This window comes from Theobroma umbraticum, unplaced genomic scaffold (assembly GCF_002168275.2).
Source record: "Theobroma umbraticum cultivar Fairchild unplaced genomic scaffold, ASM216827v3 scaffold_44.0, whole genome shotgun sequence".
NCBI lineage: Eukaryota > Viridiplantae > Streptophyta > Magnoliopsida > Malvales > Malvaceae > Theobroma > Theobroma umbraticum.
In genome coordinates this window covers 9,056,281-9,070,740 of record NW_018397255.1, presented here as the reverse complement: position 1 = coordinate 9,070,740, position 14,460 = coordinate 9,056,281, and the positions used below count along the sequence as shown (strand labels likewise).

Sequence of the window (14,460 nt, the reverse complement as noted above, 5' to 3'; positions counted from 1 at the left end):
TGAAAAAAATTATGTATATTTTTATTTTTAAAACTTGTAGAATAAGCAATTTACTTTTAATTAGTATTATTTATTTTTCTTTATGAAGCCAAGAGCCGCGCAATAAGCTGAGACAGCCGCTCTCTCCATCAGCCGGGCACATCGCGCACGCATCCTTTGGCAATCAAGCGCCGTTTCGCCTACTAGCTTCGGGCCGCCTTTTACATTTTAGCTTACATTCCATCAAAATTTAGCCGCATCGCAGCAACCATTACCTTTTCTTCTTAACGGGTAGTTCTCCAATCGTTGATAGTGAATGAAATTATTACGTTTACCGTGTCTGTCCACATAGAAAAGACAATCAGGGTTTTCTGGGTGAACTTCCCGACGGTTTGTGCCTCGATCCTTGCTTTATTGACAATCCGCCCCATCCCCTCTTTCGAACCCCGTCACTCTGGATCTGGATAGCTATACTTTTGATTATCTGATGCTGTTCCTTTTGCGCAAACAGATTACGTGATGCAAATTGAATTTGGGCAATTACCAAGAAATCTTTAAAGCCTACCCCTGAACAAGATGAGTATTGAGCCATTTAACAGGTATGCGTTTACTTCAAATCTGGGCAATAGAGGGTATCAGGAAACGGGGTTGGTCTTTGCCTATTATTTTGTGTCTTGATTGAAATTGAAGCTGGAAAAACAGGTTGGTGAAACTTGCAGCTCGCGCGTTTTATGATGATGTGACAACTAAAGGAGATAATCAGCCGAAGACTGGTCGGGGGGATAATAGAGGGATTGCTGTAGTAGTGCTTGATGCTCTTACAAGGTAACTGTTTCTTATTTTATCTCTTGCAAACTATTAAAGACGGTTTTGTTTCTAATAGCAAGGGAAGGAATAGGGGAAAAATATGCTTTTGTTAGTAGGAGATATGGGGAAGGTAGCATTCAAGTTATTCTTTTTTAGTTGAAATTAAGACTTATTGAATTAAAAGTAGAAATGTCTGTGGTGCATTTATAATTTAAAATAGAGTTTTAGAAAAGACTTTTACAGTTGAAGTTGTGATCTTGTCTCGAAAGAAAGCACATTTAGAAGCATCCAAAATTTTGGACATTGAAGCGCGAGGCATTTGAGTGATTTTTTTGTAATAGGCATAATATGGTGAAACTGAAGTGTTAGACTAGGCTAAACACTTTGGGAAGTGTTCTTTTAGTTCAACTAGGAGTCTGTGCTATGAGGATAATATTTTATAATTTTGGTATTATATTTGTAGTTATGTTGTGATGGCAAATATATTTGTCTTGAAGAATAATTCCTTTTGCTTACAATATTATGCCTGCTTGTTTAAGTTGCGCTTTAGGCTTACAATGTGCAAGCCACTTCATTCTGTTATTGTAATTAAAAATTTTTGCTTTCATGTCTAGGAGACAATGGGTTAGGGAAGAAGATTTGGCAAAGGAGTTGAAACTACATTCAAAGCAACTTCGGCGGACTCTACGGCTATTTGAGGAAGAAAAACTAGTCACCCGTGATCATAGGAGAGAGGTTAGTGTCTGATATAGTTCCTCTTCTTTTCTTTTTTCTTCCCCTGTACTGATGTTTCATAGTTGTCACTCTGCTTGATTTTGTAGGTAGATTTTTTGTTTTGTATTTTTACTGAATCATCATGTTCTTGGTCTTTATTAAGTTTCAAACATACACTCAGGATGTAAAAGGATTGAAGATCACTTTCTTTTCCCTTGTTTTTATTTTCAGTTGTACCTTATTTTCTCATGGAATTGAGGCATAGTGGTATTGTGTTAGTGGCCAAAAGTCTAGTTTCCATTTATTGTGAACAAGTTTTTGGTTGTATTGAACCCTTCTTTTGTTTTTGCCTGCATACTGATGTTTGGTTTGGTCACAGACGGCTAAAGGAGCAAAGATATATAGTGCTGCGGTAGCTGCGACAGTTGATGTTCAACATGGTGGAAAAGAGGGAGAGGAGAAGATTAAATTGCACACTCACTCTTATTGTTGTCTGGATTATGCACAGGTTGCTATTTTATTTCTTTTCATTTTTTGTTTTTTCCAATTCTGTTAAGCATTGATTAATATGATCATACCGGATTGGATAGCTAAGGCATTAGACCTCTTTGCCTTTTATCCATTTCAGAGCAGATTCTGGGTTCTGAGTTTGTGAAATTCCTGAAGCAATGTGTTTTGTAGATATATGATGTTGTTAGGTATAGACTGCATCGTATGAAGAAAAAACTAAAGGATGAGCTCGAGGACAAGAATACTGTACAGGAGTATGTGTGCCCTAACTGTGGAAAAAGGTTTCTGCCACTGCCTTTCTCTTTCCTCTTCCTTTTCTTCTGTTTTTTCTTTCCTTGGGTCATTTTAAATGCATATTTGGCTATTGAAGGTGTCCTGGTATCATGTCTTCAGATACAATGCTTTGGATGCATTGCGATTGGTTTCCTTGGAGGATGAATATTTTCACTGTGAAAGATGTAATGGTGAATTGGTGGCAGAGAGTGACAAGTTAGCAGCACAAGATGTAGGAGATGGAGATGACAATGCAAGACGACGGCGACGTGAAAAATTGAAGGACATGCTTCAAAAAATGGAGGTATTTTTTTCGTAAAATTTCCTATTTTTGTTAGCTTATATTGTGTATTTCATTTGTGCTTGATCTATTATGTGAATCTATTGAAATAAGGAAGTTAATCCCTTTGTGAGTAAGTTGACAAAATTTTAGTAGGTTCACAGATTTTTTAAGTACACCTTGCATGTGAAAAGCATGTAATTAATATAAAGATCCCTTCTACTGGCCATATTTGCTTTGGATATTATTGGACTTTATTAAAGGTTCAAATATTAACATTGGCTCAAATCAATGAGGTCCACTGAAATTTAGCTTAATTATTTGTCCTTGGCTTCTGATGGTGAAGGAATCTGGTGTTTCATTTGAATTCTTCTTGAAAGGGAAAAAAAGGAACCTAAATTGAGAAATAGTGATTCTTTGTGGAAATCCCTGTTGCTGTTAGTCTATTGTGCGTATATAGGAAACACATATTATTCAATTTGGAGGGGTAAGGAGAACATGATCTGTTGTATGGAGTTTACTGTGCCCACCTTGAAGTGTTCTTTTTTAGTTTTTGCTGGTTGCTTCTACCATGTTGGATGACACTGGTCCAGGAGGGTTCCCACTTGTCAATGCTTTTCTAAAAGCTATGTAAAGAACTTGTGGGCAAAATAGAAATATAGACACCTAGCTTTTTGTGTCCTTTGAATTGCTAGGTGTTCAAAGCGGTGGAGTCAAGGCCATGCAAACATTAAGCTTTGGTTTGTATGCAACAGAGAAAATGATTCTAATTCTGCTAATCTTTCCTGTTGGAATTTATTAATTTTTTTGTGTTTGTTGTTTTCTTTGTCAATGGTTTTCTATTTTATTCATGCACAATAGTGCTGAATCCTTTCACCTTTAATGGATGAATGTATCAGGAGAGTTGTTGTAATCTGGTTTCTCCACTGAGTTGTTGTAATCTGGTTTCTCCACTGTTCATCTTCTCAAGACTTAATGCATGCACATCTTATTCTTGACTTTATTTTTGATGTTTTTGTCAAATTTATTACATATTACTGTTTTGCTACTCTTTTCAATAATAGTTCAAGTTTTTGTTGATTATATGTGCTTTTATTTGTTTACTTGCTTGTCAAACAAGGGAATCCTACAAGAATAGAACAGGGAGAAAATAGTAAAATAACACCAGTAAAATGAACTGGAGAAAATGGAAAATGAAGTGGAATTGGAGTCTTTACATCAGAAAATACTGATTATTATCAATAGTTGAGGCATTGGCATCAATACCTCTCCAACTAGCCTGCTGATTAGTCTTTGTTTTTAGCATTGCTCAAGCAATCATAAAGGGAGAACAGAACATTGACCATACCTTAGCAGACACTAAAGGGAAGAAGTAATGAAGTTTCCATACCTTCCACACTGAAAGATAAATCAGGAAACTCACCTTTCAATCCTTCCTCTGCATTTTGCATTCTAATTATCCTTCCAAACAAAAACCTTTACCCTGTCATTGACTTCAGAAGATGTTTCTTGCAAAAGCATCCTATCGAGTCCTAATAGCCTGCTGCTGTGCTGCCCTATATTTGGAACAATGGTGAAATAGTCCAGCTTCTTTGATTCTCGCTTTGTGGACAACCTACCTTCATTGTCTTACACCTTTGTCACCTGTGCTGGGTGATGTTTAAACTCATCTTTTCTACCTTATTAAATGGTATTTCTGTGTATCTTGTCTTCTAATATAGTCCGTTAACTTCTTCTATCTCTGGTAAGCATAGCTCTTTGCCCCTTAGAATGTTATTCCCTCCGTGCAACAGGTTACTTCTTCTATCTCTGGTTAATAGCATCTTTAACCGTAGTAGCAGTGGAGATGAAAATCTTGAAGGAGATTTGGGAATGTTCCTAAACTACTCACTGAATCAGTGCCATCCTCAACACCTTCATACTGATACAAGTTCACTGTTTCTCAGTTTTACTTTGAACCTGGAAACATTTTCAAAGGTGAAAAAACACCTGATTAAATCCTGTTGAAAAGATGTGAATTAAGGGAACAACTTCCTGCTCTTTTTAATTCCACAAGGGCTACTGAAGAAATTAGGTTGGTAGTCTGCTGAGAGTGTCCATTAGATAGCCTGAAAAGTCACCATGAGAGGTAGTAAACCTGGAAGAATTTTATTTAAGGCTGAAAGAAGTTGCAGATGTGCTTTTCTTCAATTTTCTTTTGAATGACGGATTGAGTACTGCAAGCTACACATTTTAAATCTAGACACAAAAACTATGGAAGCAATGAACAAACATAAAACAATGACCAAGGTTTATTCAAGGCAAATTACAGTGACTATTTATGCCCTTAAGCTTGGCAACCAGGTTAGTTAATCCTAAAATGCTAGTTTATTAGATAAGCCTGGTCATTACAGGTATATAAAAGTTGACTTGAATCCGAGCTTAAATACAGTAATTAGTATAACCATAAAAGCTCTCAACAACCATCTAATTGGAAACAGTCAAACAAATTAACTATCCCTATAGCACATAAGCTCTGAAAGAAATTAAAGCCTCTAATTTAAATAATATTTGTTATGCAGAATAACCTCCAAAATTATTTTTAAATTCTTTCTTGTACTTTCAAATAAATATTTTGCTTGAAATTCTAAACAATCATTCGTTTACAAAATAAATAGAAAGGGCTAAGAGGCTTACCCTGTTATAATGGCAACAATGGAGAAATGGCTCTTAGAGATGCAGTCAGTACATTCTGCTTGATGTCCCTATCTCGGATCACTCAAGCACCATGACACATGATCATAGGTCTTCTCTATAATTATATAGTGGCTAACTAACCTGAATTTAAACATTCATGACCATAGAAACAAGCAGTGAGAAATGCAGCTTTTCCTGAGTTAGCTGTTATTCCATAATCCCACTCACATGGCTAGCATGCTCTTTTATTCATTTCCAGCAATCTTGATCTAAGGATCAAACACCAAGAGACATTTAAGCTCCTCTTGAATCTCCTCGTATGAACGAATTATGAAAAGGAAATATAATCTTAATATTGATTTTTACTACCTTCTGGGGAGCTTGGAGAAAAGCCATTGCGAAACTGTCCTGTCCTCAAATTCTTTATCTCTTTCACATTGCCAAAACTTTCTTTTTAAATAGCCTTTACAACCAAATTTGATCATCAGCACTAATCGTTTGAATTCCATTGCATTTAACTTATTTCCCTATCCATTTGTTTTACAGTTATGTCACTTCAGTCTTTTCATGGTGTATATTTTGTAGGCCATTTTTAAAGAGGTGATATAATGATATGACTGCAGGTACAGCTTAAACCTCTAATGGAACAACTCAGCAGAGTAAAAGATTTGCCTGTTCCAGAATTTGGAAGTCTACAAGCATGGGAAGCTCGAGCAAGTGCTGCTGGGCGTGCAATAAATGGTGATTCTGGTTCTAATGATCCTTCCAGATCTTCTCAGGGTTATGGTGGAACACCTATGCCATTTCTTGGGGAGACAAAGGTAAGATTTCCAACTGTATTTCTCTTTGATGTCTAATGTCAGGTGCAACTGCTTAAAATGTACTAATATTTATGTAATATTGATGCTAGACTTTGGTATAAATTTGTAGTTTAACTCTCTTAACACTTTTTTTTTCTTTGTATGCGTTTTTGTAGTCATGTATCAATAATTTTTGGAGGTTCAAATTTGCTTACAATCTTAAATTGTGTGTGTTGATTTTTCATGCAAAATGCTAAGTTAACTAAAGGCATCTGACGCATTTGAGAAAGGTAGTAAGCCCCTGCTTCTCATTTAGCAACCATTTGTGCTGAAACAGATTTCTGCTTAGACCATACTATTCCAAAGAGAAATTGTTTTGGAAGCTCTCTGGAGTTATTCCTGTCATGTATCAGTCTTCAACCAAACTATCTATTTTCTATGCTTTGTACTTTTTGGGAGTGTGGATATTCTGTTGCTATTTTTACGAGAAACTTTTCTCTATTGTGTTGGGCATAACATTTTTCAATTTCAAATATTGGATGTTCTACCATCAACTTCGATTGTTTTTAAAGCTTCTTGGGCCTGCTTGGCAGGTTGAAGTTGCCTTTTCTGGTCTTGATGGCAAGGAAGAAGATGTCAAATCTGAAAGTGCAGGCACATCCTTGAAAGTATTGCCACCTTGGATGATAAAGCAAGGAATGAACCTGACAAAGGAACAGCGTGGAGAGGTCAAGCAGGAGTTCAAGACAGACGGCACTTCAACACAACCAGATTTTTCAGAAGACAAGAAGTCGACTATTGAAACTGATGATAAGAAGAATTTACAGGTACGTAGAATGAGATGGATTCCTTCTTTTTATCTATGTCCATCTAGTTCTTTGAATCATTTTTTTTTCTTTGTTTTTTCTCTGATTAAAGTTTTTAATTTACTTGCTTTCCTGTTAACTTGAAGGACGAGTATCTTAAAGCCTATTATGCTGCTTTGTACAAGAAACAACAAGAACTAGAAGAAGCTGCTAAGAAACAAGAAGAATTATCAGACATTCCTCTTGCCAGTAGTCATTCTGACTCTTCCAAGCGTCAAGTTGGCATGAAAGTTAAACGTGATGACGATGAGGGAGATGATGATATTGATTGGGAAGAAGCCCCTGTTGCAGGTAAATGCTTTATTTTGTTTTGTATTCAGAATATAACTTGGTTGCTATTGGATGACGACGAAAACTGCTGAAAATTAAATGTTTAAACTACTTGAAATTGTTATCATCCTTGGTTGTTCTTGTTCATATAACTAACCATTTAAAAGAATATTTAATAAGCAAAAAATCTTTGAAAACCGTGCAATTGGAATTTACTCCTAAATCTTAGAATATATTTAACCAAACCAATAATTTATGGGTAAGCCATCAAATATAATTTAATTCCATTTTCCCGTGTTTTATTGTAATTCATAGTGTTATCTATTTTCATATTTTATATCAAATTGAGTACTTACGTATAGAGTGGAAAACTAATAATTTTTAAAAATCAACATTTTTGGGTATCAAACAATTCATTAAATTTAGTTAAATTTAAAGAATACGTCAAATTTTCCCTAAATGGTGTTTTTTTTGGACAAAATCCATAAATTGAGTCATAACAATTTTTATCAGCTATTAACTTAGTACTATATAAATAAAAACAAATAGTTAGTTTCGGGAGCAAAATTTTCAGTTTTATCTAATAGCAGGATATTTTAATTGTACATAATGTTGCTAATACTTTCCTATCAATCAACATCAAAAATAATGACCAGATTGTATACATGCATAGGATCATTATTTCTTAAACTTTTAGAAAGTTTGATTTTTTTTTGGCCTCAAAAAGTTTCACCTTGAATGCTATTCAAGGCGTGCAGAATTGCAGTAGATAGTTGTTTACATAATTGATCACTGCCTACTGTGGTTTTCCCTGCAAACAGTTACTGTATATACATATATACGGGCATGTTATTTCTTAATTTACAATAGGATATGTATAGTATACCTACTGGTAGGGGGGAAATTTCTGTCTTCCTGTGCTCTGTTGAAATATTTAACTCATGTCCATGTGCATGTTATAGGATTTTTGTTGCCATTTAAAGTGTGTTAGTAATCATAGAAATAATCTGCTGTAAATCAAGTTGAGTATTCCCATTAACTTTCTGTGCCGGTCATGGAGGCAAGTTGATATAACTTCAATCCTCATGCCCCATACATCTTTTTGATACAAAATTTGTCCTAATCATAATTTCATTATGATGATGATATTTGTGTATTCCCTATAAAATAATTTGCTATATGCAATTTCAGGCAATACAACTGAGAGTTATAAGGTTAATGACTTGAATGTTGAAGCGGAAGCCTCTGGAGATGATGAGGATGATGTAGATTGGGAGGAAGGCTAAAGAGAGCAAAGATTTTCCTAAGTGAATGGTTCAGCTTCCCTTGGTCTTCGTGGCATTAGCAACGTTGGGAACGGGTGGTGTAAATGTTGCTCTCTAGTTGCAAGTTTTCACATCTTCATGTGCTCGTACAACTGAAGCCCTTCAAATTGGATCATTGTTATTAGTTTTATTTGTGATCACTTGACTTTGTGCCAATAGTTTGCTGTGAGAAGTAAAAATGATGTTTGTAGTCTTAGAAATTGATTTTCATGAACTTGCCTTGTAGACAAAGCAGTATACCAAAGATATTAATCGTAATTGTAATTTCTGTTTCCATCAGTTGTACCTTGTGTTCTTAAGCAAGGTACTGAATAGTGTTAATTTCAACAGCGTTATGTAGAAAAACAGCAGTGAGAATTACAATTATCTTCGTGGCCATCTCTTTTTTAATGTTTGCAAAGTATCAAGACTTGAAGACAGGGCATCTGTACCTCGAAAACTGCGGATACCAAGAGGTCATAGGTCACAACCTCACTATTGCTCCAAGTCTTAAGTCTTAAATTTTAAAGACCAGCTTTGGAGTAGAGTTTTGCACCTGTAAATCGTTAGAAAATTGTAATCCAAACTTGTATTTGAACAATATTTTGTTTCTATAATTTTTTAAACAAATAATTGTCAACTTAATCTCAATGTCAAACCAGACCTAGATCTGTATGAACATTTCCCTAACAAAATGCTGTAAATAGTGTCAGCCGTTCTGTTTTGAGACTGAGGAAGGTTTTTATTAATTAAGCACAAATAAGCAGGCTTTTTCCAGAGTTCCAAACTTGCTGAAGAAGTGCATTACCGCAGCATAACCTTAACCAATTCCCCGAATGAAGCAAATGAAGTTCCACCATCCACCACAGCTTCTCTAATCTTTTAAGCCATCTCCTTAATCCTCAATCTGACCTCGCTTTCACCATCCATCACGCATCTAACGGCTCTTTCTATCTCATCCGCCATCACAAGCTTACCCTTGCCCATCCTATAATCCAACTTCAACTCCACAGCCAGCCCTAAATCTTTCACCATCTGAAATGCATTCATTTGTTGCCCTGAATAGATTGGCCATGTTGCAATTGGTACCCCATTCCACAAGCTCTCAAAGATACAGTTCCACTCGCAGTGCGACACAAACCCTCCAACTGCTACATGGGCCAGGGCATCCGCTTGGGGTGCACACCCGCAAATCCTCCCTTTCTTCTTTGTTCTCTCCAAGAATCCATCTGGCAAGATGCCCTCTAAATCAAGGTTGGTGTACTCCCTTAGTGCCTCGAATTCGCCCTTTGCTGGCGCCTTGCGCACTGACCACAGGAATCTGAACTCCCTACGCTCGAGCCCACATGCAATTTCGCTTACTTGGGGCTCATCAAAACTCCCTAAGCTTCCGAAGAACAAGAAAACTACTGATGATGGAGGCTGTTGATCAAGCCATCCCAAGATCTCATTGTTTTCAGCTTTGTCAATCTGTAAAATCTTCAGACCCTTGAGACTGACCAGTGAACCAACCGGGTAGATGGTGTAGAAATAGAACATTCCATCAAAGACTTGAACGCATGTGTTTCAAGCAGTTCAAATGAATTTATAATAATACCTTCAACCTCCTTGAATCTTCTTGCATGTTCTAGCAATGAAAGGTAGCCCCCATGCTTGTTAAATAAAAAGGAGGGCAAAACACCAGTAGGTACAGGTTTTGCATAACCTGGGATGATTGACTCAGGCTCTGATTCCTCAAACTCACGACCAGCCTGATCATGTCTAGTTGGAAGGTCGAACATGAGGCTAAGAAACGCTGCACACGAGGCGGAAAACAAGTACGAAGGAATTCCAAGTTCTTTCCCTATGTCAATCATGGCGGTACAAAAGAAGTCCAAAACCAAGCCAACGACTAGAACTGAGTTGGAGGTTGAATCAGGCAAAACAAGGTTGATTATAGCTTCTTTGGCGTGGGCTTTGGCTCTCTAAAAAAGTAGTGAAAAATTTTTCTGGTGATTTATAGAAAAGATCTAGCGAAGGAGGATCACATCGAGGAAGCTTGACATATTGTATCCGAGAATCGGATGATGCAGCTAGAGTTTTTGTATCTGCGTCTGAATCAGGGACAAATGATGATGGAATGACAAGAACTGTTACTGAAAATTGATCATATCGATCAAACAGCCGCTCTGCAAACTCTAAAATAGGCACCAGGTGACCAATTCCTGGAACGGGGATGAATATTAGCTTGGCTTTTCTCATTTGCAGCTGTCGTTGGTGGTCTTAAGTTGGTTAGTGAGCTTTACTTCTCGTTCTCCTTCGTTATTGCTAACTCTTGTAACTCTATGTCAACAGAATATTGGTGAATAATTATGTTGTAGCTACTTTTTCTTTATAATATACTATGAAAGCGAGTTTGATAAGAAAATTAAAGCGAGCATTGATAAAGAGGGTGAATTACAAATGACATTTTAACATTCGTTGCGTAGCAGAAAGAAGGTGCTGAACTATTGATAAACATCCTTTAACCCTTTGTCAACATAAGAACGTTATATAATGTTGATTCTTTTCTTTTGAACTTTAAATAAACCATGATAGCGAGTACTGAAGGTAACAAATGAACCCTTTGTCAACATAATATGGGTGTATAATGTTGACTCTTTTCTTTTTTCTTTTTAAATAAACTATGATAGCAAGTATGGAGAGTAATAAATGAATCCTTTGCCAACAAAATGTGGGTGTACACTGTTGACTCTTTTTCATTTTCTTTCTCAATAAACCATCATTCTCGTGACTCATCAGGAGAGAGCGATGGATGTTTGAGAGATGTGAAATAAATTATCAATTCCAATGGACAAAATTTGGTGAATTAAATTGGAAAACCTTAAGGCGTAGGCGCACTTGTTGGTTAGCAGTGGCAGAATTGGGCCTGGGGAGTGGACCCGAACAAGGAGCATGAAAATGTGAAGTCTAAACTTGTCCCGGTCCACATTTTTTTTTTCTTTTTGGGTGGTCATCGCTTATGTTTGGTAGGTTGGAAATTCTAACAAGAATTTACCAAAGGACAGGGTGATTTGCAAGGCATGCCATCTACCCTTAAACTTCAAGTGCATGCTTATGCATCCTCCCCTTTAAACTATATATATATATATATATATATATATATCTCCTATTCCTTATCTCTCCCCTCATCCCATAAGAAAAAAAAAACCAATGAGTCCCAAAAGCATTTTTTCCACTGTTCTTGTTGCCATTTTTGCTGTTTTTGCATCCAGAGTTGTCATAAATCCAAGCCCTCAGTTCCTCAAATATCTTGTTGATTTTAGTATAACCTCTTGTTCATCCTCATCCATCATTGCAACATTCATTCCATTTTACTTCGACGGCCTACATCGACATCATCGTAAACACCCTGATAAGGGCAAAACAGGATCAATTTGTGATGACTTCCCACCAAACTTTCCACCTCCTGAAACCAACAGAACGTTAACGCTTTGTGTTGATCGAAACGGGTGTTGCAACTTCACGACAGTGCAATCAGCCGTTGATGCAGTTGCAAACTTTAGCAAGAAAAGAACCGTAATATGGATCAATTCGGGCATTTACTAGTGAGCTGCTGTCCTTTCCAAGTTCTAATGAACTCTTTTTTCTCTTTTCTTTTTTCCTTTTGGGTCATATTCCTAAGCCTGAATGCAATGCCTTTGCTTTTTCCAGTGAGAAAGTCACTATTCCAAAAACCAAACCCAATATTACATTTCAAGGACAAGGCTATACATCAACTGCAGTTGTTTGGAATGACACTGCCAATTCTGCTAATGGCACCTTCTATAGTGGTTCTGTTCAAGTTTTCTCCGCCAACTTTATTGCTAAGAACATTAGCTTCATGGTGAGACATAATATACTTCAATAAAACTATAAAAAATTTGTTAATTATAATTACGAATAAAGATTAAATGTTGCTCTCGATGAAGATGACATGAATTATTTATTTATATATATATATAAGAAAAGTAGCTCAGAACACATAAATAAAAAGAGAAATGAAATCTGTGCTATCTAATAATGCATTCGAGCTTTTATCATGTATTTATGGCAGAATGTAGCTCCTATCCCACGTCCAGGTGATGATGGGGCACAAGCAGTGGCAATTAGAATAGCAGGAGACCAAGCAGCCTTCTGGGGTTGCGGATTCTTTGGAGCTCAAGACACACTTCATGACGACCGAGGTCGCCATTACTTCAAGGATTGCTATATACAGGGCTCAATCGACTTCATTTTTGGGGATGGAAGGTCTCTATATGAGGTAATGCTTACTGTGAAGCAATCTAAACTGCATTTTACAACTTGCATATGTCCTCTCGGCTGTCCAGTCCAGTCCGGTCACCTTGCGAAACCAAAACCTGTATAACAATTCAATTTAACCCCTTGTAATACACATTTGGAACAGAATTGCCAGTTGGTTTCCATAGCAAACCCCGTTGCTCCGGGATCCAAAGGCATAAATGGAGCCGTTACGGCACATGGAAGAGCTTCCGGGGATGAGAACACCGGGTTTGCATTCGTGAATTGTAGCGTGGGAGGAACAGGAAGAATATGGCTAGGTCGAGCATGGAGACCATTCTCGCGGGTGGTTTTTGCTTTGACATCCATGACAAATATTATTGCACCAGTGGGTTGGAATGACTTCAACGATCCTGCAAGAGACCAGTATGGACTGCAACACTGATGGTTAATTTGACTATATGTTAGTTCTAACGTATACACATTACCGACTAAATTTGCTTTTGGCTTATGAACGCAATGCAGGACCATCTTCTACGGAGAGTATAATTGCACGGGTGACGGAGCTAACACGACTTTGAGAGTCCCTTACGTTCAAATGCTGAATGATACTCAAGCTTCAATTTTCCTTAATACCTCTTATATTGATGGGGATCAGTGGTTGCAATCCTACAATAATTAGCAACCTTACTCAACATTGATAGTGATCCCTAAATAATTCTTGTAATAATAATATAATGGAATAATACTACTTGCCCTAACAATTTAATTTATTCCAACTTTTTATGGACGTGGCACAAATTAATTTGGATCTTTGCCACTCAACTAATTAACATTGATGGCTAAAAATAACCTTCAATTGATAAGAAGATTTTGATGAAGTTGCCGTTTTTCCTTATAACAAAGTTGGGGTTATTATTCTAATAATTAATAAAGTTATTAATTTTTTTACATATACTATAATGACACATATCAACCTTCTAACTCTAATTGTGGAGTTCAAATACTCTATATGGACGTATATATAAGATAATTTTTCATAAAATTTATGATGATGATTTTATCAAAATTTTAAAAAATTTAAAGAGATATCTCAGATATTAACTACAATTGTGTAATTTAATATTACATGTAAATAAAAGAAAACTCTGGAATTTAAAGGCATTTGTTTTGGATAAGATGTTAGACAATCAAGGGAAGGTTTTCATGCAATCTCAAGACATATTTAGTAATTGATGAAGCTCACTTGCTCAAAAGGTTCTATTCAAAGAAAAGTAAAATTGAAACTGTTGCTGGCTTACAAATTTGGCAAAGGAAAATGATACACAAAACTTGTAAAAGAGGTTGGACCTCTTAAGTGTTGCGTGGCTGGGATGGGAGGAATTCAAGTTATAAAACTTATACTTGAAACATAAACATGCAATCTTGGCCCAAAAAAAACAAAACATAAGCATACAATCTGAGATTGATTAATTTAAAGCATAAGAGAGATTATATTTTAAATAATGAACCAAGAAAAAAAGAGTTAAAATAATAATGCTATTATCTTTTTCAAGTACATGCTTATTATCAATTACATTATGTTTAATGAATGGTAATAAAAAGTTAGCAAGGACTTCAATTATATTTATTATTTATACATACAAAAAGTCTCTTAATGTCAATTTATACACAACAAAATTTTTTAAAAAAGAGAGTAATCATTGCTCGATTGGAAGACT

The 14,460-nt window shown here is 36.2% G+C and overlaps 2 protein-coding genes and 1 pseudogene across 3 annotated transcripts; 2 read left to right on the top strand and 1 right to left on the bottom strand.

Annotated features, from left to right (window-relative positions):
• The first annotated feature begins 203 nt into the window (after positions 1–203).
• On the top strand, positions 204–8,878 carry LOC110408994 (Transcription factor TFIIE, alpha subunit). 2 transcript variants are annotated; one of them, XM_021418187.2, is made up of 11 exons: positions 204–369; positions 491–578; positions 682–804; positions 1,404–1,521; positions 1,880–2,008; positions 2,182–2,291; positions 2,404–2,587; positions 5,863–6,060; positions 6,633–6,866; positions 6,992–7,196; positions 8,367–8,878. In XM_021418187.2, the coding sequence occupies exons 2-11, from the start codon at positions 556–558 to the stop codon at positions 8,459–8,461; spliced, it is 1,419 nt and encodes a 472-aa protein (XP_021273862.1). In that variant the 5' UTR covers positions 204–369; positions 491–555; the 3' UTR covers positions 8,462–8,878. The 2 variants fall into 2 exon arrangements, with proteins under 2 accessions (XP_021273862.1, XP_021273861.1); XM_021418186.2 differs by having other exon boundaries at positions 206–369; positions 1,401–1,521.
• A 149-nt stretch (positions 8,879–9,027) lies between these two features.
• LOC110429157 (UDP-glycosyltransferase 71K3 pseudogene) lies at positions 9,028–10,794 on the bottom strand (annotated as a pseudogene).
• Positions 10,795–11,646: 852 nt separating this feature from the next.
• LOC110409559 (Pectin lyase-like superfamily protein) lies at positions 11,647–13,529 on the top strand. The gene is made up of 5 exons (XM_021418939.1): positions 11,647–12,066; positions 12,173–12,344; positions 12,555–12,761; positions 12,906–13,165; positions 13,265–13,529. Exons 1-5 carry the CDS (start codon positions 11,672–11,674, stop codon positions 13,419–13,421), a joined length of 1,191 nt encoding a protein of 396 aa, XP_021274614.1. The 5' UTR covers positions 11,647–11,671; the 3' UTR covers positions 13,422–13,529.
• The last annotated feature ends 931 nt before the right edge of the window (positions 13,530–14,460 follow it).

Coding starts and splice junctions, on each gene's coding strand:
- LOC110408994 (XM_021418186.2), top strand. CDS start 556: ATGAGTATTGAGCCATTTAACAG. Junction 1,522..1,879: donor CCCGTGATCATAGGAGAGAG/GTTAGTGTCTGA, acceptor GTTTGGTCACAG/ACGGCTAAAGGAGCAAAGAT. Junction 7,197..8,366: donor GGAAGAAGCCCCTGTTGCAG/GTAAATGCTTTA, acceptor ATGCAATTTCAG/GCAATACAACTGAGAGTTAT.
- LOC110409559 (XM_021418939.1), top strand. CDS start 11,672: ATGAGTCCCAAAAGCATTTTTTCCACTGTTCTTGTTGCCATTTTTGCT. Junction 12,762..12,905: donor ATGGAAGGTCTCTATATGAG/GTAATGCTTACT, acceptor CATTTGGAACAG/AATTGCCAGTTGGTTTCCAT. Junction 13,166..13,264: donor AACGATCCTGCAAGAGACCA/GTATGGACTGCA, acceptor AACGCAATGCAG/GACCATCTTCTACGGAGAGT.